This window comes from Lepisosteus platostomus, chromosome 27, assembly GCF_059453375.1.
Source record: "Lepisosteus platostomus isolate fLepPlt1 chromosome 27, fLepPlt1.hap1, whole genome shotgun sequence".
Taxonomy (NCBI): domain Eukaryota; kingdom Metazoa; phylum Chordata; class Actinopteri; order Semionotiformes; family Lepisosteidae; genus Lepisosteus; species Lepisosteus platostomus.
The window spans coordinates 5979593-6002434 of record NC_142637.1 but is presented as its reverse complement, the minus strand read 5'-3'; the positions used below and the strand labels follow the sequence as shown (position 1 = coordinate 6002434).

The 22842-nt window shown below is 44.8% G+C and overlaps 2 protein-coding genes across 2 annotated transcripts; both read right to left on the bottom strand.

Annotated features, from left to right (window-relative positions):
- Positions 1-41: 41 nt before the first annotated feature.
- Positions 42-14699, bottom strand: cers1 (ceramide synthase 1). The gene is made up of 7 exons (XM_088622448.1): positions 12529-14699; positions 4658-4817; positions 4108-4288; positions 3191-3352; positions 2598-2745; positions 1894-2039; positions 42-1272 (listed from the first exon to the last, which is right to left on the bottom strand). Exons 1-7 carry the CDS (start codon positions 12781-12783, stop codon positions 1230-1232), a joined length of 1095 nt encoding a protein of 364 aa, XP_088478574.1. The 5' UTR covers positions 12784-14699; the 3' UTR covers positions 42-1229.
- A 138-nt stretch (positions 14700-14837) lies between these two features.
- cope (COPI coat complex subunit epsilon) lies at positions 14838-21289 on the bottom strand. Its single transcript, XM_088622449.1, has 10 exons — positions 21125-21289; positions 20494-20556; positions 19918-20018; positions 19359-19511; positions 18730-18783; positions 18264-18345; positions 17491-17646; positions 16336-16404; positions 15682-15756; positions 14838-15208 (listed from the first exon to the last, which is right to left on the bottom strand). Exons 1-10 carry the CDS (start codon positions 21272-21274, stop codon positions 15161-15163), a joined length of 951 nt encoding a protein of 316 aa, XP_088478575.1. The 5' UTR covers positions 21275-21289; the 3' UTR covers positions 14838-15160.
- Between the last annotated feature and the right edge of the window lie 1553 nt (positions 21290-22842).

The window sequence follows — 22842 nt, the reverse complement described above, 5'->3', positions numbered from 1 at the left end:
ACTCTATTTAGAAGAAAAGTCCAAAGAGCAGGAGTAGCAGGTGTTTCTCATAGTCATTTTTTTTATTACAAAAACAAAGTACATGTCATATTTGAATGATCACATTGTGAGTGATTGAACGGTAACACTGAACATGCTTTATAAAAGGTGTGTTGATAGGGAGGAAATTACAAAGCTTTTTGTTGCACAGGAATAGGTTTTCAGCCACATGGACACTGGATGCAATATACTCAAAAACTGGTGCAGAAAAAATGTTGGGAAAAAGTCTGTTGTTCAACCTTTCTTGAATCAAATCAAATTGATTTTTTCCTAAAATCTGAATTTAATCTTTTTTCTGAAGTATGCTGTTGTTACTCAGCTTTCAGCCAACTAACCATGTCAACATTACAAAATACAGAATTGAACAGCAAAAACGCAGTGCCAGTGGAATCCCATGTCTAGGAACTAACATTCTGCTAAGAAAGGGTGTAGTACAAATACGCAAACAAAAGTTCACTCTGCCTCAAAATAAAAGTAGGAAATTTCACATTCTGATAAACCTGTACTAAGCAGCACTGTCCCTTTCTCCCAGAAAAAGCAGACCTCCTTTGATCATGGCAAATACTGTATCAGTACCTCGTGGTGTGCCAGTTCCCTAATGTAATGGCAACTAAACTCCATATGTACAATAACACAAATACTGCTTGGTGCTATTTGGCAAGCCAGAAGGGGTTCACATGTGGTGGACACCATTAAATAGCCATTACTTCACTTGGGTTTTCTTAAAATCACTTAAAAGAGTGACCAGACTCTCGGCTTCTTTAAAAAGGTTTAAAAATCGGCAGTCCAGGTTGAATGACCTGCCTGTGTTATTGCAATAAGTCCAAGCATATATATATATACACCTCTAGATTTGTATACCTTGTTGAGGACCATAGCAGGAGAGGGTTAAAACAATCTCGATGTACACTGTTAATATGTCAACATTTTACATACGCTCGGGACACTACAGCAAACATTCAAGGCACCCACATCACCTACATCCACCTTCTTTTCTGTACACACAACTTCACAGTAAGACAAAAGTAATTGAAAACCACATTCACAGTGCTGTTTAAAAAAAAATAAAAGCCTAGACAGGGTTTTCTTTTTTCTAGGCCAGCAAGCAAGTCGGGCTACTGCTGTGAATTAGTTAATCTATTTCCTTGTAGCTACAGCTAATTGCCAGAAGGTGGAGTTAGGGGGCGTCATTATGTGTGTTTGTCCTTTACAATCCCATTCTTCAGGTGTTTCCTAAAAGAAAAAAAAGCCTTCTGTCAGCCTTGTGCAAGGTCTCAGCTGGACCCAGGAAAATGAGAAAATAACCAAAAGTTTGCAGAATTTTATACAGCTACAGTAACTGAACAATCACTTAGTGCAAAAGCACACTCGGGCAGAGTGGTATACAGGTTTTTTAATCCTGCATCAGTCCTCCATTCACACAACAAAACCATGATCAGTCGATTGATTTTATACAAAAGCGCCGATGGATTATTCTTGTCTTAACCAGACAAGGTTAGTGTGGCACTAGGCTTCGCGCCAACAAATATTGAGTTAGTCTAGACTACAACAGCGATCTTCTACTCCAAAACCCATCAGGTCTTACATTTAAGTGTGGATAATATCATGAGCTTTACAATTAAGTAACTAAATAATTCAATTTTGGCTTGTAATGAAAAGAAGCTCTCCTGGACCAGAGTTGGAGACTTATAGCCTTGTCGGGGTGACATACTATTTATTCATTTATATGCCTGATGCTTTTTTCCCCCAAAGTGACTGACTTTTGCACCCACTACACTATGTGAACATTAGATGACAACACCCCCCAGAGTCTCTCATCGCCTCATCAGTTGGGGAAGGACGGGCATTTCTCACCTCTGTTTCCAGGAGTTGCAGTAGGGCAGGCTGTCCCGTCTCTGGAGCAGCGCTGGCTTCTTGCTGTCCTCCACGTCGTAGTCCCGAACGTCGTTCACCTCCGTCATCTGCCCTGTCAGCACCTTCGCCACGAACAGCAGGATGTACTGGGGGGGGCAGAGAGAGGTTCAGTTTCCACCCATCACCTCGTCCTGTGCTCACAGGCCTGGAATCAGTGCCAACCAGGACTCTGAGGCCCCCCAGGTGCCAGCGACACAGAACAAAACCCGAGACTCCTGGGGTGCACTGAACATCACCTGCTGTGGGCTGTCAGCCAAGAGTCTTGTTGGGCGCACCAGTGAGCAGAAAGAGGGGACAGGGCCTTCTGTGTTTATAAAAAAACACACACTGATAGGATACCTTCTTAACTGATTTGGAAGCAGGTAAGGGTGCACTTACTTTTTCTGAATGTTTCTGAATTTCTTTAGATTTCTGAATGGGTTTTTTTTGTTTAATAATGAAAAAGTCAAACCTGTATGTATTTGTCGCTTGAGGATAGACTTACCTACTGTTAGGATGCAACAGGGGAACCAGCCGGGTGAGCTAAAGGAGACCTCCCCAAGCCCAGGCGGCGGAGGTCCCTGCTACGCGCAGGGAGGCCCATGACGTCACCATGAGGCCCATGACGTCACCATGCACAAACTAGCTCCGCTACATGTACTCACCAGAAACCAGTATATATTCATCAGGGTCAGCGCCAACAGCAGGGCATTGAAGAAGAAGTAGAAGGGGATGTTGGGGACAGTGTGCAGGCTGGAGATGCAGGTGGCGTAGAGCACTTTAAGGGGAAACCAGTAAAGTCGGAACCAGTACCTGCGCCAGAAAAGAGACAGACAGATACTTCGTCACCGAGAGAATGGACACTCCTGGGAGGTCACTGCGCGGTCCTCCACTGACCTAACGACTTCCAGTCTTCACCAGGCTCTGAGGGAAAGTTCTCAGGCTCAGGATAAATAGACTTTGTGGGGCACCATTGACAGAGAATGTACTTCCTTTTCCAATGAGTCAACCTCAATTTAAAACACTTCTGCTTGCTATGCTGCAACAGCAAGGAAAGAGATTTTCACCATGGAAACGTCATGTTCGAATTCCTTTAACGCCCGTACTTTTGAGTTTTTCTTATAAAGCAGACAGTGTTTCAGCGGCCCCTGTATGGCCCTCTTGTGGAGAAACCACAGATGTCCCTCCGTCCTCAGGAACTCAATGTCCCCGATATAAAATCACCTCTTCCCTGGACCCTGAGCAGCGCAGGACATACCAGCTGATGCTGAACGTGACGCAGCCCATGGTGGAGACAATGTCGTTGAAGATGTGGTAGACCCCTCCCCTGTTCTTGAAGTAGACGTTGACCTTGGTGAACTCCAGCTGGATGTCATTGATGTCGTGCAGGAAAAGAACCAGCACCCCAATGTTGTGGTACCTGAGGGACACACGGACAGTGAGCGTGGCAATTCCTTCTTTCCTGGGATTTCTGTGTCTTCGGATTCACATTCTGCAGCTCAACTCTTCCCACAAGGAACACCTTTACACCGACAGCCTCTTAATGTGACAACACATCATCCCACTGAACGGCCTGGGCCTGCACAGTCTTACTAACACATTCAGCCTTCAGGAGTCTGGTTTGCTGGTGTGCATCCACAGGAGTCGAGGGTTTTCAGATGCTGTACCCCATGCCACTAGACCTCTACTCCACACTCCAACAGGGAGGCAGAAAAAGGAACTACATCACAATTCTGTATGGCCTGGCTTTCTGTCACTGATTTCAATGAGGCATTTGTATTTTAATCCTGCTGGGCAATGTGGTTTTCACATAAAGGGTACCATATAGTACCGTATTGAAGAAAGCCCTGATCAGAGGTCAAGGAGAGCTGCTCTAATCTGCTTCCCTTTAAATAGTCCTATAGGTCTGCGTTCCTCAGTACTCAAGCATCTAGGGTAATGAAGACTGATGTAAGATTTTCCTAACAGAAAATGCCTGGAAGACACCCTTCAGGCCTCCTTGCTAACATGCATGTAAAGGAACTCTATGGCATTGAGAAGCTGGCAGTACAGCAGGGGAAACACACAAGGGGAGGACGCAAGACTCCCGTCAAGAAAGGGAGGTAGGGGGGATGTGTGCAGGGTGCCACGAGCTGTCCTGCGTCGCGTGAGCCAGTTCCACGGAGCAGCCCTCACCTGAAAGCGTACGAGAAGGCGATGAGAGCCAGGGTGATGAGGTGATGGACCACCATGACCACCGAGTCCTTGCGCCAGGTGTCCATGTAGACCGTGGCATATATAGAGTGCCCGTAGAAGCTGCCCTGGATCAGGTAAGCAACGGCAATGTCAGTGGGCACAGACATCCCTCTCTTCCAGTCTGTGGGTGGGGGGGATGAAGAGGTACATGTATCAGACACAGGGCTGGTGCTCTCCTACTGTTAACAATCAGCCATTCAAATCATTGCACCTACCATGTCTCGCTAGCAAAAAATACTTTGAAGCACAATATTTACAACTGGAAATCTTCCCCAGTAAAGTACATTCTGTGTTTAGTCATATCAGAAATGCAAAACACAACAAGCAAAAAAAAAAGGACCCTTTCTGGTTCTACATTCTGCAGTCTGTAACTTTCCACAAAGACGTCTCTGTGCTTTGCAAGCTTACAGTATGTTCAGAGAGCGGCGTCTACTGGGAGGTCAGAGGTGACCAGAGCTGCTGTACAGCCGTGACTTGGAGAGATTCCTACCATAGAAGGCAGAGGGGGGGTCCTGGAAGAATGTGTACCGGGTGCAGAAGAGCAGGTAGGAGCTGTAGGACCAGGACAAGCTGTAAAAGAGCAGCTTCCAGGAACTCTCGGGCATCTTGGCAGCATCTCTGGGCTGGAGGTGGCACCACTGACCAAACGGCTAAAAGGAAAACACACTGAGCCTCATCCTTCCATTCCGCTTCTGTGCTGGAGAGCAGTAATTCAGTGTACAGTGGGACTTGACACTTGACAATGCCCACATCAAATGACGTCTTTGTGTTTCCTGCACAAGTGCCAAAGTCTGACCTCATCTCATCAGAAAAGGTCTTGTTTTATTTTCTTGTTTTCATTCACCCCGTGTTTGGAAACACATGAAAGAAAAAGAAAATCTGCAATTCTAGGTGGCCCAACAGCCAGAAGATAACTTGTTTGAAAATAAAAGCCTTCCAAGCTGTTGGACTGAGTTTGTGAATCTGTGGATGGGGTGACCTGCTTTGGAAACGAAAGCTCAGCAAACGCTGGGCTGGGTTTCTAACAGGAGGCCAGCCAGCCCCTGATTCTTCAAGTTCCTTTTGAAATGACCCCTGTTTCCAGACACCCAAACAGGATCCTGGAGATCTCTTTGGACAAAGGCATCCTTCAGCACCCGGAATGCGATCAGACCCCTCACTGCGGAACTGGTTTTAGTACGTTTGTTTTCTTAGAGATCAGCTCAGATGCAAACGCACATCTTGTGACTGACAAGCATGTCTGTTGCTTCTCCGAGTTACATTTTTACACAGTAAATCTATACAACCCAACCTGCTGGCTCAGATCAGCAGGGACCACCCCCTGTTTCCAAGCCCCTAGGCCTCCTGGAGCTATTAATAGAGCCCAGCTGTCAGGTCCGCACCGCCTTCTCAAGGCCTGCTGGAGTTGGAAATAAAATGAGAGGCGGGCTGGGTCTGGCCACGCTGAGACCTGACCATTGTGCCTGTGCAGATGCCACACAGGGAGGTGGCAGCACCAGAGTGATCGCCCGGCCAGGGTGTGCCCTGCTGCTTGCCGGGTCAGACTCCAGCATCTCTCGTGGCCCTGTACTGGATTAACTGGTTAGAAAATGCATATATAGATGGATGGTACAGATGTTGTGTGCATGATTATTATTGTGTGTAAATGGTATTTAATCATGTTTGATCTCTGAGATATGGAGCAATTTGCTCTAGAAACTTCATTTGATTTTTTTTAATCCTGTCTTTGCATTCTTATTTCTCACCGAGCTGGGACAAGGCATTTATACCCTTCCAACAAGTCAAATCTAACCAGCATGCTCTGAGGAGGCAGGAGTAAATCCACTTGGATGTGGGGAGATCATGCAAACTCCTCACAGACAGACACCCAAAAACAGGACTCTGGCACTATTAGGCAACAACACTAGCCATTGTGCTCCTACACTGTGAGCGAGAGGTTGAAAAAACAAAACAAAAAAAAAAAGAAAAGAACAATTTCTTTTTTTATTCGACAGAGGACCTCGAAAAGCGACCCTTGGTTTCCCTGGCAACATGCAAGATGGTGCTGAATCTGTTGCCATGGGAAAAATAGAACAGCAGCAGCCACATCCTCCTCGGCAGAGCTCCAGCTCTCCTTTGTCGTCTAAAACTCAAAAATGGATGCAAGTTGAACTTACGTAACAGCGCTAAACGAAAAGCAGGACAGGATTTTCGTGCAGTGAACCCATTCAATAAACCCCCCCTTGCTGGGAACATTAGGAGACAGCTGCCAACGCAGTACAGAAGAAATCTCTCAGACAGGCAACCACGGATGCAGAGGACTAGAGGGCCTTTGTTCAGAGACCCTGTCCTCCTCATCTCCAAACAGTAAAGCCAAGAACTGAGTGAGTCATTATTAAAGTGCTCCATACCGAGGAGTAATGAAAAGGAACAGGAATACAATCACGTCTGATACTGAGCATAAGAGATTGTGGGCAAATATTTTGTACAGCAATTATAGAAATTTGCTGTCCCTCAACTGCTGAATCTATGCAGCAACAACGGGACGTCCATTACAGATAAAATAAAATGTAAAACTGCACAAAAATATATTGAACTCTGGGATTAACAAATACTTCTGGAGGTGTTAGCCACTGTGTGTTGCCTTTAAAAACTGTTGGCTGAATTAGTGTTGCATTTTGTGTCAGACACGTTTTTAAAAGCATTCCCTAATTTTCTGAAACCACGCTATTCCAGCCTGATTTTCTTATATAATTGTACAGAGACTCCTGTGTGTCATCTTAACTCCATTCCTGTCATCACCACATAGAAGCAAGCCAGATTGTGCAAGCATCCCTTTGGAAAACACAACTCAGGATAGTCATCACTGGGGGTTGCTTTTCCCAATCAATACAAAATCAGTATATGCATGAATAGGCTGCACCACTGCGGTTGAGGGCCGCCAGGTAACAGAAAAGGAGAAGGATTAAAGCAAATAGCCCAGATAGATCAAACTTCAGGTCCTGGGACCTCCTGGAATGGATCTGTACACTATGGTCTTTGTGAGCCAGTCTCAGCCCAGGATGCTAACTATACCCACAATGCACTGAGTAGCAAAGCACTGGCAAACTAAAGTGTTTCCCAGACTGTGCCATGCGTATAGGGTCTCACTGAGGCTCGAATCATGCGTAACTGAGTTTTAGCCAGAATGTCAACAATCACTTGTTGTAATTACTGGGAACAATGGAATGTGGGCATGTGCTGTTCCCAGTCTCCACTTGTGCGACCAGCCCTAGCCCCACGTGACGTGTGGAAAGAGAAAGGGCAATGTGGGCCGGAATTAATGAAAAATGTGGCTCTTTGTAGTCCCCAGACTTGTGTAATTCAGCAAGAAGGGTGAGGGTGGGGGTTGGTCGGCTCTCCGACGGTCTCCAAGGAAGCCAAGCTGATTAGAATGCAAAGCGAGCGGGCAGCATGCCGGGCCAGGATAAACACAGACACATGATATTAATAATAATCACTTGCATTTCTATAGTGCTTTTCATCCCAAAGAATCCCAAAGAGCTTTGCATGTAAGAGAGAGCCCATTTCCCCCCAAGTGGGAGCTGCACTAACTGCAGACATTCTGCATCAGCAAATCAGCTAGGGGAGTAAGAATCCGCTTCACTTATTGAATTAAGAGGGACCTTAAACAAACTTTACACTGACGAACAGTATATTGGGATCTTTAATGACTACGTCATTGGGACCTCGGTTTAACATTTCACACAAAGGATGAATGACCTTCCTACAGCACAACGGTTAACAAATTGGGGCATTAAATTAGAAATTGTGATCTCGAAGAAAGAATATCACCTACTGGTCTACCTACAGCAGTTACATACTTGCTTTCCCTTAGAGGGTCTCTCATCCCAATAGTGACCAGGCCTAGTCTTGCTTAGCTTCTGAGATGAAATCAGGCTACAAGATTGGGTAAGTGTTGAGTGGGGGTTATTACAAAAGTGCTACCAGGAAATGACTAGATTTCTCACATTTGCACACATGCCTCCTGACGTTCCCTGACTGTTGAGTACAATAAGAGGCATTACAAAGAATGACATTCTGCAGCAATTTTTTATTGTTTATGTGTTTGTCTGGCTGCCCTGTTCCATCAATCACTGCCAGCTCTGTCTGACACAACGTGTTCCTGTCTGCTGCTTTCATCTGAACAAGTGGTCCGTTGTATCTACAGGCAATAATATCTTGCTTGTTAGGGAACAACTCACTCTCCGGCATAGGATTCCAGCATGTCAAAACCAGAGTTCGAATCCAATCAGAGACTAGGTGATTCCTATCACTCACGGACATTTAAAACAAGCGCAGCACTTCAAGCATTAGCGTTTACATTTGAATCGTAACTGAAACCGACTGTCACGAGCGATGATTTGGTAGAACCAAACGTTCAGTATCTACTAAAACGAAGAGGGGAAGAAAACAACAAATTTGGATACAAATGTCAGCATGTTTGGGTAAACTTTCAGAAACCTGGCTTCCAGTGACCACAAACTGAACAACAACACAGACCTTCTCTTGGAATTACAGAGAGATGGATGGTGCACTGAGGAATATCGAGGGAATCCTGTGTGCATCTTTGCAGTGACTTCTGGAAGGAGCCCTGGATGAATTTGCCGCACGCTAGTCTCTGCTCTGGGTGCTGAGTCAGCAGTTTGTACAGTAAAGGAGGCTGCCTGTCAAGAGGCACAGCATCCCACTGCAGTTACTGGCAGTGCTGAGCAATAGGGCAGGAAGCTAGGAAAATCACTAAATCATCACATTTGAAAAGCTTTTTGACCTTTAAAAATCAGTTCTGCAGCCAGCCAGCATGTACAGCTTGTACACACGCTTATCTGCCCAATTTTTTAAAATCCTAGAACATAACGTCTTTGTCTGGGTTTCAGTTTTAAGTCTACCTTAAGCAGTCCAACTAAACTCAAGTCTGCAATACCTTAAAAAGCTGCTATTTTTTTAACTCTGTGGACATTTCGAAATAATCTTACTGTAATGATCCAGTATTGTTTGTGCAGTCAAGACAGTAGTTCACTGGTAAGCTTGTTATGGTTGGAGGCTTGTGGCACATAGACACGCAAAGCACACTGACGCAGCTCAAATTGCAAGTCATTGGTTTGGGAACAAATTACTTGGGTATCTTCCGTTATTGAGCCACAGCTCACTCAAAAGCATCAAGAAATCAAGCAGGAGTTGCGGTTCGTAGGCATTTTGTAGTATGAGGAGACTGGAAGATCATCCATATGAATGTTCTCTTCAACATCACTGCACTAAAACAATCCCTGGACTTGTTTCACACCTCTGTCCTCAAAAACCGTACAGAAGTAGGTCATCTGCACTGACTCAGCACTCAGCCTCAGTATCCTGCTCTGTTCTCAGGCTGTCATGGCTGAAAGATTTTGGTGTAGAACTATCTGTTATAAAACAAACAGGCACTGGTCTGTAAATAGCACAAAAGCCCAGGGTCTTTTACCAAGCTAAATCCTGTAATACACATTGGGTTACACAAACATGAATCATTTGTTTCCAAATAAAGCCCTGGTTGTCATACAATTAGGGCTAACCGGTAGGAATCAAGCTGAATTCCTCTGAAGTGGACACAAAGAAGAACAATTAACGTGGGTGTCAGAGGCTGAGATTTTGTTGAGTGAGAATGCTGTAAACTACAGCTGAGACATGATTAGCAAAGACGATCAGACAGAATTTTCATTTTTCCTTCCCTTCTGAATTAGGCTCGACATGTACAGTGCAGGCTGTTATACGCCCTCACTTCTTGGCAATATCTCCAAGTATTATTTAACAAAGAGATGCTGCAAAAGCAAAAGCTGACATATTAATATATTGGACAGGTCCCATGTGGCCCTAGTAGCAGCCAAACTACTTAATGGTCATGTCTCACATACTATTATGGTTAACATGACTGCTGTAGGATGCATGTTAACAACTGGAGAGGCCTTGCTCAATCCAAAACCATTTTAATAGAGGGTTTCCTGCAGTGCTGTGCTTATGTTAGCCTGGGCACAGCCCCTCATTTGTGGCTTCAGCAGATTGCCACACACCACATAATTTGTGTTCCTGCCCTGTCTTTCACTTTTCCTGTGAGGCTCTGAGCACACCAAGCACAAATTACACAGTAGGGGCAAAATCAGACAAGCCCTCTGCTCATCTTGATTCAGGCTGTCCCTTTGCACAAAGAGCCTCCTCTCGTTCTCCCGGATCTGCCTGCAGAGAGCGGGCAGAAGGCAGAGGGGCACCACTGGCAGTATTGGGGTGCTGCGTTCAGCTGGCCGAACCCCTTCCTTCTTCGAGTCACTTTGAATTCACCATAGTCTTTAAAACAAAGCTGACCAGACCCCCGTCACCCTTTAAAATTCTCCTGTGAAGCACAACCAAATGACACATGTGGAAACTACTTGGAACTACTCTTTACACAAAGGGGTGTGGGAGTGTGCAAATTACCCAGGCATGTGGCTGAAGCTAATACTTTCACTTCATTTAAGAAAAAGCTAAATCAGATCCTTGTAACAATACACTTCTAATGACCAAAGCTATATATCAGATAGGCCAAATGGCCTGTTCCCCTTTGTAACCTTTCAAATGGGCCTTTTCATATCTTGGGAAAAATGAACATTTGCAGGGAACTGGGCATCCTGTGGGTTTAAATCAACTCTATTCTACTGGACAGGTGACAAACGAACCTTGGGCATAATTCCATATTCCCCCATGCTGCTACACAAAATGCTGAAGGCTGCTGATGATCTTTGAAACGAGAACCTTTCAACACTGTGTCATGCCACCGCAACGAATTATTCCTTCTTCAACTTGAACGTGATTGCTGGGAGACAGGCAATGGCTCTAAATGGCCCATGGAGCTCGTACCCCAATGCTCTCATCCTCCATTGACCAGCAAGAGAATGCCTGACACTGCATCACAGACAACCTGAACATCCGAGGGCTGAGGAGGTCATCATGTCCACCTGACTGCTAGTGGCTGGCCAGAACCCAGTCTCATAGGACCCCAGAGTGTTAACTTCAGCCTCTCAACACCTGGGACCATTTCATTACTGGAAGACAACCTGAGAACACATTGATGCCATTTCAGACATTTTGATTTGGCTGCAACCCCACTAAGGCCACTGCAGTCCATTCAGGACTTTAGATAATAAAGAATAAGGAATTACAGCTGGGTCAATGTCACCACATTATCGCTGCAACACAACATGCTGAGATAGGAAAAAGATTAGAACTCGTACTGCAAGTCAACAAAGTAGGTCAGCCGTTGATAGCAGGAGAAGTAAATCAGAAAAAAATTGCAATACTGACTCACCTTAACTGTAATTGTTATCTTTTTACAAAAGATAAGTACGTGGTCCAAGGACGCAATGTCCGTTGTCAGCCCTGGACTTTTATCCCCATTTTTGCCTTGAGGTGCTGATTTTCTTGGAACTGAGGGCAAACTTTGCAGATTTCAGAACTGCTGATAACCTTATGGTGTTAATTGAAGATTCCAGCCATAGAATTGACTGTATCAGGCTTTTACGCTATCTCTTATCACCTCAGAGCAAGACATTTCAACTTCTGATTTCGCTCTGCTCTTTTTTACCCACTGAAGGGTCATCATCTCTAAAACGTTTGAGCCTGGAAGGAGGCAGAGTTGTTTAATTGGCTAACTACAGCTAGGCATTGAGCTAAACCTATTTCCTATACCTATTGAGCTGGGTATTTGCTTTGACACCAAGTGTATTTTAAACACTGTGATAACTGGCTCACAAATATGACACTGTCTCCCTACAAAACAAATACAAGATCTCTTCCTATCTGATGCACAGGTATTAGACTGAACAACACAATGTAGCCGACAACAATATTAATAAGCAATCTTTCAGGAAAAGGCTATAAATCTTCAACACACATTATATGAACTTGGTGCACAGTACATAGACTTTTATTTTTTAACAAATTCTTGTTCAAGAAGTACGGAGGACGGCATGTACTTTAAATAATCGGAACTATTCTAGGTACTTAATGATTAAATATGTTTTTTTTAATTATTAACAAAAATCATATCTTCGTGTAACAGCATGAGCGCAGCAGTGTTGGGGTTGTGATTCTGACGCTATGACATCTCGGTACAAGGTCGGTCCGTTCCCATCAAGAGAGCGAGTTCACTGGTCCCACTTTTAGATGCGAGAGTAAAAAAAAAAATGCATTTCGAGCTAAAAACGTGGTCGTTTTGAACGTTTGAGGAGGAGGCTACGTTATGGGAAGCAAGCATTAATAATAAGGCGCATAACGAAGAAGGACAAATCCCGAGAATAACCGAGCCCCGACATGATCGAAGCGGCTGACCCGACCTACCTCGAAGACCCAACATGTCAGCGCCTGGCGGAGAATCGTCCATCCCACGGCGCAGAGCGCAAACAGCCCCACCTCAGCCCAGGATATGCAGGCATTTTCCAGAAGCGTCTTTTTGGACAGCTCGAACCCACAGCCGCCGCAGTCTCTGAAGGCGTTGAGCAGGGTGGCGTAGCCCTGACCGATCAGGTCCGCGTATCCCGGCATGGGCTCTGCTACGTGAACATTAATACCGGCATCATCGTGTTGTCTCTCCATCCTGGCGATGCGGGTACCCAAGACAGCGTTTTCACAAGGGCGCAACTGGAGGTCGCTGATACAGACCTAAGTCTTTTCAAAACCCAACACCTTTATACAGGTGATTGTTGGTCACAACCTAAAAACAAAGAAAATCTCGCCCTCTTGCTTCACCAGCAGCTGTGTGTCCTGGAAATTGAGCCAAAGGTTCATTTCACGAGGGGCTGCGATTCCGTTATTTTTTATCATGTCACACTATCATTGATACTGGAAATTAAGAGGCCTTGAGAATCATTTACCCCACGGGTAATCTTTAATTTTTAGGACCCAAAGAAACATTTTTGAAAATATTTCAATCGTAGGGTCAGACTTAAATCTAAAAAAAAAAACGAACATTGACTAATTGCATTCGCAGAGGGCTGTCAGCAATCGCACAGATGCATTTCTCCGTGCTCTAATGATACCGTCAGATACCGGCGAAATAAACACCGCTGACCAGGTGAAACAGGCCCAACTGGAAAAGGATCAAACCAATTACTGCTTCACAGACGAGAGGATGCAGCCGGAGGAATCCCCTCTCTCAGTCCCCTGCTCGCCTGCGTTTCAAAACCACCGGCTAGTCGTGCACCGTTATTTTCGCGTTTTTCCCCGGAAAAAAAGAAACGATTTCTCAGGAGACCCCGGCCGGCCGGCCGGCGAAGTTAAAATATATCCAGTTAGGTTGGGGGTACAAAAAGAAAGACAAGACATAACAAAATAACGAAAAGAGAGGAGATGATATTGTGCCCTCTCCCAACCGAGCGCAGGCAGGATCAATGCGGACCGACGCAGTCTAGGAGATGGCACATTTTAAGGAAGAAAAAACTAAACAAAACGTCATTTAAAAAAAAAAAGAATGTGTCCTCTGCTTTATGCTCTCACACCATCGCCCAGGTTTGCAGTCCAGTCACCGTCGCAGTGAAGGTGGGAAGTTATACCCCGAGCATGGTATAACGGAGAACAAAAAACACTAGAGGTGACGTGACGTCACCAGGACAGCTACCCCTCCAGCTCGTTTAAAGGAACCGTGCACCTCCGTTTGCACCTGCCTCCGCAGGAGTAACCCGGGCCTTTATATCAATCATGTCCGTCATCTCGGAGTTGTTGGGGTTTCGTTTTTCTTATTTATCCCGCTGTCTGTTTTATTGCCAGCCAGGCAAGGCGCCGGTGGAAAACTCGCAGCACATTGCGTGAATAACCTCCTTTGCACTGCTGCCAGTAGGCGTCATTGAACCGTCACGGCACACCACCAGCTTGGAGCTCGCATTTCGTGAATGAAATAGCGCCCAACCCTAATAGTGAGCCAGATGAAACCTAATTTTGGATATTTGATTATCAGAATGCCTGGGGGGCTGTTTTTTTTTAAAACAGACTGCCAAATAATTCTGCCAATGAAGCGTTACTGCCGTTTTCTCTCGATAAGGTGCCGTGTTCACTATTTTCCCTTTAAAACACGCGTAAACGCAGAGTAAAAGTCCATCAAAACTCGTTGCGCTGCATTTATCAGTTTTCCTCTTTTTTTAACAATGGACAAAATATACAAAAATGCTTAGAAGGGAGCAGTGTGATTTTTTGCTCTCAGTGCCGTAGTCTGTGAACATCTGTCCATTGTTGATGACAGATTTTTATATCCTTACTCCTGTTCGACTTTAGAACAGTAGCCACCCGTGTTGCAAATTGACTTAGTCGCGACTTTCACATACAGGCTCACGAAAGAACACGAGTGAACGCGAGCCCACGCAAGATGCAGTTCTTTCAAGGGGAGACACCGACTCAATACATCTCTCATTTCCAACTCGAGTATCAACAAACCAGGCTGCAGACTTGCCTCGCTCGCTCCAAGAACCCCAAGCAGAAGTTATATTAATCACCGGAGGGAATATTCCCATCTGTTACTGCCTTCCCTCCCTCCCAGAACAAACAAACCGTTGACACCCCTTACATGGGTTTTGGGGTCTTACAGACACCCCATCTCAGCAGATCGCTCAGTGAATGTTAGCTTCTACAAACGCACCGAAATGACCACCTACTTCAACTTGACAGGACCCCCCTGAAAAACAAACCTTTATTGTCTTTTAGGGTGACAAAATAAATTGACACAAAAGGAACACGCACAGCTCCCAGGATGCTTTGCAGCAGACAGACATAAGGGAATGGGGTCACGTTTGCATGTATTTACAGCCAATTAACGTCTTCACTTCAGGGACAACAAGAGAGGACACTTCCTTTCTTATCCACCTCCAGCTGCAAAATGAGCGACCAGCTCCATGTGTTAAATACAGGAAGCGAGAGTAATGTCTGCCGTTTAGAAAGCAGAAAAACGATCCCCAGGGGACAGCGGTCCTGGCCGGGCTGAGACTCACGCGCTGGGAGCGTACTGCATCACTAGGCGATCGAACTCGTTCTCCTGTTTGAGGGAGGAAAAGGAGGAAACAGCATTAACAGGAGGAAGAAGACATTTCAATTCTCAGTCAGGATCTCGTTTATTGGCCAAGTACATTTCATGTGCAAGGAATTACCTCTGGTGTTTTTGGCGTTGCAAAAAAAAATTCTACATAAACCGTACATAAAACATAATTAAGACAACACAAATAACTAGGAATTCTGGTTGAGCAAAAAGACAGCTCTTGGGATACTGGGTGGTTCTGTTTTTAACAGACTGGTAGCGTCTTCCTGAGGTAAGTTTATGGAACATTTGGTAACCTGGGTGGGAGGGGTCATTTATCTGAGTCGCCTTCAGGGCAAGAGGTGTCATACAGACAGGTGTAAGTAGTATCCTATTGGACGCATGTGATAACCATGTGTCAGTATTCACAATACGTGCCCCCTTATGTGGACTGTCGTGCAGAGTGGAGGTTTCACAGTTTTCCCATTCCTTACCTTTGCGACATACTCTTTGAGAAAGGGGTGTCCTTTGTGCGAGTCCTTCAGCTGGGAGAGATAGCGGTTGGTCACCTGCCCAGCAAAACAAATACTCTTTTAGGAAGAAGGCTCATTTTGGAATACACACGCACAGAAAAAACAATAGTTCAGGAATACAAAGAACAAATTCCTTTCAATATCTAATTAACAGCACAGCAAATCCAAGTGAGTATCTTAGGTTTCTCTCATATATCTACAAACTAAGCCGATCTCAAGTGTCCCAAGCGTGTAAGGCATTTTGCAGACTTACACCCGCTGCATCCACAGATATGATGCAGAATGGTGAGCCCTATTCAGTCTGGAGATGGTCACCAAAGGTCAAACAAACCAATCTGTTGCCTCTTATCTCTCAAAACTGTAAGCAACCCATCTTTCAAGGACTTCAGGAACTCACCGATTACTTCCACCATGAAAATAAAGTTTCCAGAGATCACTGAATAATTATTTAATGTACATTTTCATTTCAAGGTTATACCCTACCACTTCCAGACTTTTAACTGTCTTTATATGCAGCAACATCTTCGTTTGTTTTACATCAGGAACCAAGAGTCGGACTAAAACACTGATCTTGGAAATGAATGGGATAGAGAGTATTCCCGGGGGGTAGCTCACCTCAGGAGGCTTCCCCAGGTGCTGCGTCAGCACGATGAGGTTGATGAGGGTCTCAGGGTGGCTGCTGTCCTGTTAGAGAAAGACAGACAGAAAGTAAGAGAGTCAGAGTGAGAGGTGGAGACAAAGGTGTGTTTTCAGAAATGCGCGCAGAACAACCAATTCCTATTACTACACCAGAATGTACACAATTCAAATGACAAGATTTCTCTTTGACACTCTCTATTTACTTCTAGCCTAAGTTAAAAAAAATCACCTTTAAGAAGACAAAGCCAAAATAAACCATTAACTTTTTAAAAACCAGTGCCTATGAAACGTAAGAATTTAAAAGACATTCAGGCCATTCCGGTTGCTTAAGTTTTTGTTAGCTAACTACTAGGAGAATTCTGTCGGGACATTTCTTGTAAAAAGTCAGGTTTATCAGCTGCAACAACATGACTGGACAGGATTCTCCAGTTTTCGACACTATCTGCGCACAGATGGGCTTCCTGTTACTCATTTTGCATCAAAAAGTACTAACACACACACCACAAAAATGTATCACACAAAATCTCAACAGTACCCAAGAAGCACACAACATTAGAAACCAAGCTATTGTTTAACATTCTTGTAACAGGGGCATGGCGCCATCTATGGTACAATAAGGTGAACTACAACAGCAATGCCCCCAACAGATCTTTGACCCGCGGCTGTGAGTTATTGGTTTGAGAAAAATCAGCCTAATCCCAGAGGCGCTTGATCCTTATGGTCTATGGTTCGAACTTGGATCACAACCGTAGCCGACCGATAAGGCCCTCTTGCAGTCCAAACAGTGACTCCTAGGACTTGTTGGGCGCCTGTAAGACTGCAGCAAAGGCAGGGGGGATGCTCTACTCCCTCACTCACAGTTAACTCTCCTGTAAGACACTGTGAAGCAGCAGTGTGCCTCAAGGCACAAGGGTTTGACAGGTGAGTGCGTTTGTGTGCCTTTGTATACCTGGGGCAGCAGTGGAAGCCAGGTCTTGGCAAGTGCATAAAAAAAAATCAATGATTTCTAAGAAAAAAAAACAAAATGCTGTAGCAAAGCACTCTTCAACCCTGTCAGAAAAAATGGCATTGGGTTATCAAGACCTGAATGTGGATCACTAGGCCCTTCCTTCCTCTGCATTCTTACTGTACCTTATCAAGAGCCTCTTGCAACACGCCTTCGGCTTCATCCCACTTGTTCTGTGCCATGTGACAGACGGCCTGGCCATTCAGGAGCAGCAGAGTGGCGGAGTACTTGTCCGACATCTCCTGGAAGATGTAGTAGGCATCCTGGAGCTTCTCTCCTCCCTGTTGGCAAAGAGACCTCAAAGAACTCCGACCTCCCTCTGAGCCCACACAGCTAAACAGCACAACCAGTATTCCTGAGGATGCATGGATGGGCATTCACGAGGAACGGCAATTTGAGGACTCCTCCAAAATGTCTCGACAGCGGCACTTCACTCATAGGCTACGTTTTTCACAGGACTTTTATTATTTCGGAACGATAAATATGGTTCGAAAAGGAAGTTCGGGAGGGTCCCCCCTCATCTCTACTACTCTAACGCATCGCTCTCCATGACATCACTTCCTGAAAAAACTATAAATATCCCAGCAAGCCTCTCTCTTGCTCGCATTTATCCTTCGGCGTCATCCTACACCCCTCCTCTCCATCTGTCCCTGTCCCCTGTCTGTTTGGGGGTCGTGACCTCCTTGTTCCTTGCTGACCCTCAGCTAGGCAGATAAAGCCAAAGCTTTTTGCTAGACTCCTCAAATATTGCTAAACCTGTTTTCTTCGTAGGCGTTTGTCATTCCTTGAGAATATCCCAGAAGGAGAGGTCTTTCTGCATCTGAAGCAAAATCCATCCTATGGTGCTCCAGACAAGTCTGAGGTGCTCAAACCCTGGTCTGAGGAGGCAGCTACTCACGATGGCCAGATTGACCCAGGCGGTGGCCAGCTGAGTCAGGGTGGCGTCTTCATCCTGCTCCTGCATCTTTTTCAGCTCCTTCCTGTGGAGACACCCAGCAGTCGATGAACAAGTCTACGCACCGAACACAGTGCCAAATAGACTAGAACGTCTGAATTAATAACTGGAGCATTTCCAACATATCTGATTTCCCTAAAACTGTAGAATTTACCAGCAGGTTTTCTTTACAAAATACATTTAAAAAACTGCACACATAACACCTGCAAAAGAACTACTGACAAACATGTTCTCAAGGTTGGAAGGATGACTAAACCTGCACTCTAAACCAATATAGATTACAAAATAAATTATTTTTGAAATTCACGGCATGCAAATCCTACTACACACAGAAATTACACTGTAATGTTCACTCTCTGGCCTTTCAGTTTTGGCCAAAGATTAAAACATTCCCCCCTACCACACTTACCTGGCTAAATCCAACCTGTCCAGCTTCAGCAGCACCTGAATTGTCATCGCCATGCTATAACGAGATTAATCAACAACAAGATATTTTTAAAAAAAGCCATGTTAGCACATTCTGGGATAGGTGAAAGGTAATAAGTGTACTGGGCATATAGACATCACTGCTGCAAATTCACCCATTAAAGTCTGAACATTATGTTCATTTAATCACGGCCTCTGACATGAGGGTACAGGCTTTCTGAATATGTGGAAAAGCCAAGAGACAGGAACTAAAGCAGTTAAAAACTCTAGGATTATCTCACAACTGATTTCCCTGCAACTTTTTAAAAACATTCTACGTTTTCAAAAAGCAAGGAAGGCAACGGGCATATTCCAGAACATGCTTTTAAAGGCAGACACATTTGAAATCAAATCAATTTAAAGAAGAATCAGACTTCTGAAGTGGCCGCAGACGGCAGATTTTGGATTCTTTTGCACTTTGGTGCCGATCAGAAACATTTTCAAATACCCTGCAGGCAATGGAGGCGAGAGGCTGCTCTGCTTCATCCCCGAGCTGATTTCTAAGCCCCCTGTCCTCCTCCCTCAAGAAGAAGGGAGACAGAGGCGGACACTGCCGGGCTCAGAGAGTCTTACCACTCCAGGCTGTCTCCCTGGTGCAGGGTGCGCAGGGCCGCGTCCGTGTTTATCTCGTGGAAGTAAAGGGAGGCGGCCATGAGCAGGAAGGTTGTGTTGGCTACATCGACACTCTTCGCCATCTTCTTATCGAGCTCCGCCACAATGGCATCCCTGAACCGAAGGCAGAGATTCTTCAAGCAGTTAAAATAACCATTTTCACACTCTCTCTCTCTCTTATGGAAAAAACATCTAGCATGGTCAAACGCACAGACTCGAAATAATCCACAAACATAGCAACAGAGGATGACACCTCTGAGCAAAACATGCAGCACAATAACAGCTTGATCATTAATGAATTTAAGGGCATTTATATGCAGAAAAGATTCTGTCTTGGATTTTTCTTCCAAAATGTCTCTTATGCAACACAGAACTCACATGCATTCCCTCCATCTAGCAAGGACAGACAATCTCATTTACAAGACATGCAGTTAGCTCTGGTTTCCATTCATTGTCCCTTCATTTTGATGTTTTTCAGTTTGATTAGGTATTGTTTATCTTTTACGGACCCAAACCTGACCTTTTGGCCTCGTTAGAGAGGTATTCCGCAAACATTCTGACTGCCTGGAGCTCTGGTGAAGAGCTGGGTTTGACATCATCCAACACCACACCATACTTCCTCTGAAAATCAAAGAGCACGAGGAATTATCACGACCAGTCCAGCGAAGCAAGAGCATCAACCCTTCAAGCTCCAGATCCAGCAGTAAATCAACCCAGGCCAACACCTGCACACAAACTGATACAATACAAATCCTGGAGATGTGTGAACGTTGAGCAAACAGACCTTTTAAAATATTTGTGGTTTTATTAAGGTACAAGAATTTCCATACATAAAATAATAACTTAATTACTGTTCCCCTGAATATACTATCTGTTCCCACCCTCATGAAAGGATTTATCATTATCAATTAATCAGACATTTAGTAAAGTTCAAACAGACTTTGAATATTATAGCCTGGTTTCTGCTATGGTAAAAAAAACATATGGCAAAAAAGTCCCTTTTTTTTGGCCAAGAGACAATGGACAAGTCACAGCAGAGCAGGTGAAAACAGAGAGAGACTCTGCACAGGCGTGGAAATGAAGGAGCAGTACCTACCTGAGCTATGTACGCTCTGTACAAAAACACATCTCGCTCAACCTCTTTCTCCGGACTTGACGGCTGAAAGGGAAGGGAGGGGAGAATCACTTTTTAACAACTTATTTCACTTACAAATGTGAGTTAAATTCAGGGAATTGGTTCAATGTCACTGTTTGATATTCCTTTATAAAGATTTAACCTCGATTCCCTGTCAGCCACTTGAAGGACACGTCCGTGAATCCGGAAAGGTACTGAAACGCTTCAAAAACTAAACCTCTGATGTACATCTGTGAAACGTTTACATAACAGATACAGCTTTAAACACAGATCCGCAGTTGTGTCCCAAACTCCTCTGTATTTCATTACAACGGCTCGATTTGTCCAACATTATACAAGAGATGCACTATAAATACTGTCAGTAAGAAATCACGATCACACACGGATCTGGATTCTCCTTGACGACTGTTTCACTCGTACTCAAATATAATCTTTGTTTTTACAACCGTATCAAAGTAGTAAAAACATCGAAGTATGATGTGTTTATATTATGTGCTCTCGGTTCGTTCTCTTCACTATAATAACAGCTTACTGAATCAACAGTGCAATGTTTAAAAAACAGTCCACAACAACGTTTCCAGATACTCCTTACCTTCGCTTTTTGCGCCTCGTTAATGCATTGCTGATAACTACCGATATAATACGCATTTTTTACATCAAAAAGCTCATCAACTTCTCCCTGTTGAGACGCCATGTTGACCGAACCGAGCAGCTTCCTGGACACGTTGGCCAGCCACGTCATCTCCCGAGCTGGCGTTTCCCCGCCCCCTGAGGGTTATGGGAGATGTAGTTTGAAAGTGGCAATTTTTCAATTAGAGATGTTTGAGTAGTGAGCTGCGTCAATGTGCGGCGGCTGTAAAAGCAGCAAAGCAGAGGACGCTTCCAAGCTGAAAAACAGAAAGCGTTTCTGGTGTTCCGCTACTTTAGATTTGGCTCAACAACCAAAACGTTGTGTTTCTCCTTTTCTATTTTTTGTGAGCGGTGCAATTGTCTGCCTCCTCCTGAACAATGACGTAAAGCCTTATATATATTCTTGTTTCTTGTATAATAAAAGCTACTTAAATAGTTTCATATTTTTATTGCTAAAGGACTGTACCGCGTAGCGCTATTTGCCTTACAGCAAAGACCTTCCTTATACGGTATTCGCTGTTTGAAATAAGAATAAGAAACTGTATTAATATAGCACCTGTCTAATTATCTCTAACACTTTACATATAGGAGGAGGATTGACAGCATCCACTGCTGAGGTGCTGCCCCCTTCTGGTGACTAGGGGCATCCATTCTGCAGCCTCCATGCACAGGACCTTAACCAAGGAAGCAAAGGGGGAACTCTAGGGAGGCCACGTTTTACAAGCCCAGAGCCCTCGGATTATTGCCCCAGCCGAAGGACGGCGTCTCCTACAGCACAGTGTCCACGGCCGCCATGCCTGGGCAGACAATGGCCTGGAAATTGTGAACCAGGGATCAGAGCGCCACCTACTGGCCGATCAACAAAGCTAACAGCAGTTGCCTCATTTTCCTTAGAGCAGGGGAGTCCGTCCAGTTTTACAGGTAGTCTTTAATCATTCGTTTCTAAAGTCGTGGATCCATTTACCTGTGGTCAGTTAATCAAGGGGTGTGTTCGACTGAGTAATGTAGCGATCACGTTGAACTAAAATGAGAGCAGCCTTCAACCCTAGTGGCCAGCGAAACATTACTCGCTGAATTGTTCTGTTACTTAAAAACGTCTTCCTAGTTTTTCATAGTTTTCAGCACCATGTGCTTTAGGGTGACCTACAATCTAAGATTCGTGCGGCGCTCTCCGCAACGAGGGGTCAAAAGTCTCTCATCGCAGTACTAACTCGTCCCAACCTTGCTTGGCTTTCGAAAGCCACTTTAACTTAAAAGTTTACGTCGCAATCGAAAAAAAGCAAAACAACTATCTCTATATTTGCGGACAATGCGAGCAGTACGTTTAAATAATCCAAAAAACAACAATTTTCTAAACTCTTCTTCCAACCCAGCGTCACGGGGAGCATATCCAGGTGTCTTATCCAAATCTGTCTCCCCTGGAAAACTGTATTCCCCACTCGGCCATGCGCATGCGCTCCGCAAAATAAGCGGCTCCCGCGTGCGTTTGTGTCTTTGCGATTTCAAAATCGGGAATAAAAAGGGAGCCTCTCTGTTCGTGTCCGCTATTCATCCCGAAAGAGGGCACGCACGCACACGCGGTATGCGTCCTTTGCCCTTGTGAGTTCCATATAAATCATTTCACCTGCGGAGGAAGCAAAAAAAAAAAACCTGTGTTCTTGAGGTAGCGGTGCGGTACAG

Bases quoted from the DNA above. Each gene is read 5' to 3' on its own strand.
- cers1 (XM_088622448.1), bottom strand. From the start codon at position 12,783: ATGGAGAGACAACACGATGATGCCGGTATTAATGTTCACGTAGCAGAG. The intron at 3,353-4,107 runs GTGAGGGCTGCT...TGTGTCCCTCAG, and splicing joins GCCTTCTCGTACGCTTTCAG to GTACCACAACATTGGGGTGC. The intron at 2,746-3,190 runs GTATGTCCTGCG...TTTCTGGCGCAG, and splicing joins GTCACGTTCAGCATCAGCTG to GTACTGGTTCCGACTTTACT.
- cope (XM_088622449.1), bottom strand. From the start codon at position 21,274: ATGACGTGGCTGGCCAACGTGTCCAGGAAGCTGCTCGGTTCGGTCAAC. The intron at 18,346-18,729 runs GTAAGTGTGGTA...GTGTCTCCACAG, and splicing joins GACAGGTTGGATTTAGCCAG to GAAGGAGCTGAAAAAGATGC. The intron at 16,405-17,490 runs GTACAGTAAGAA...TTTCTCTAACAG, and splicing joins TGCAAGAGGCTCTTGATAAG to GACAGCAGCCACCCTGAGAC.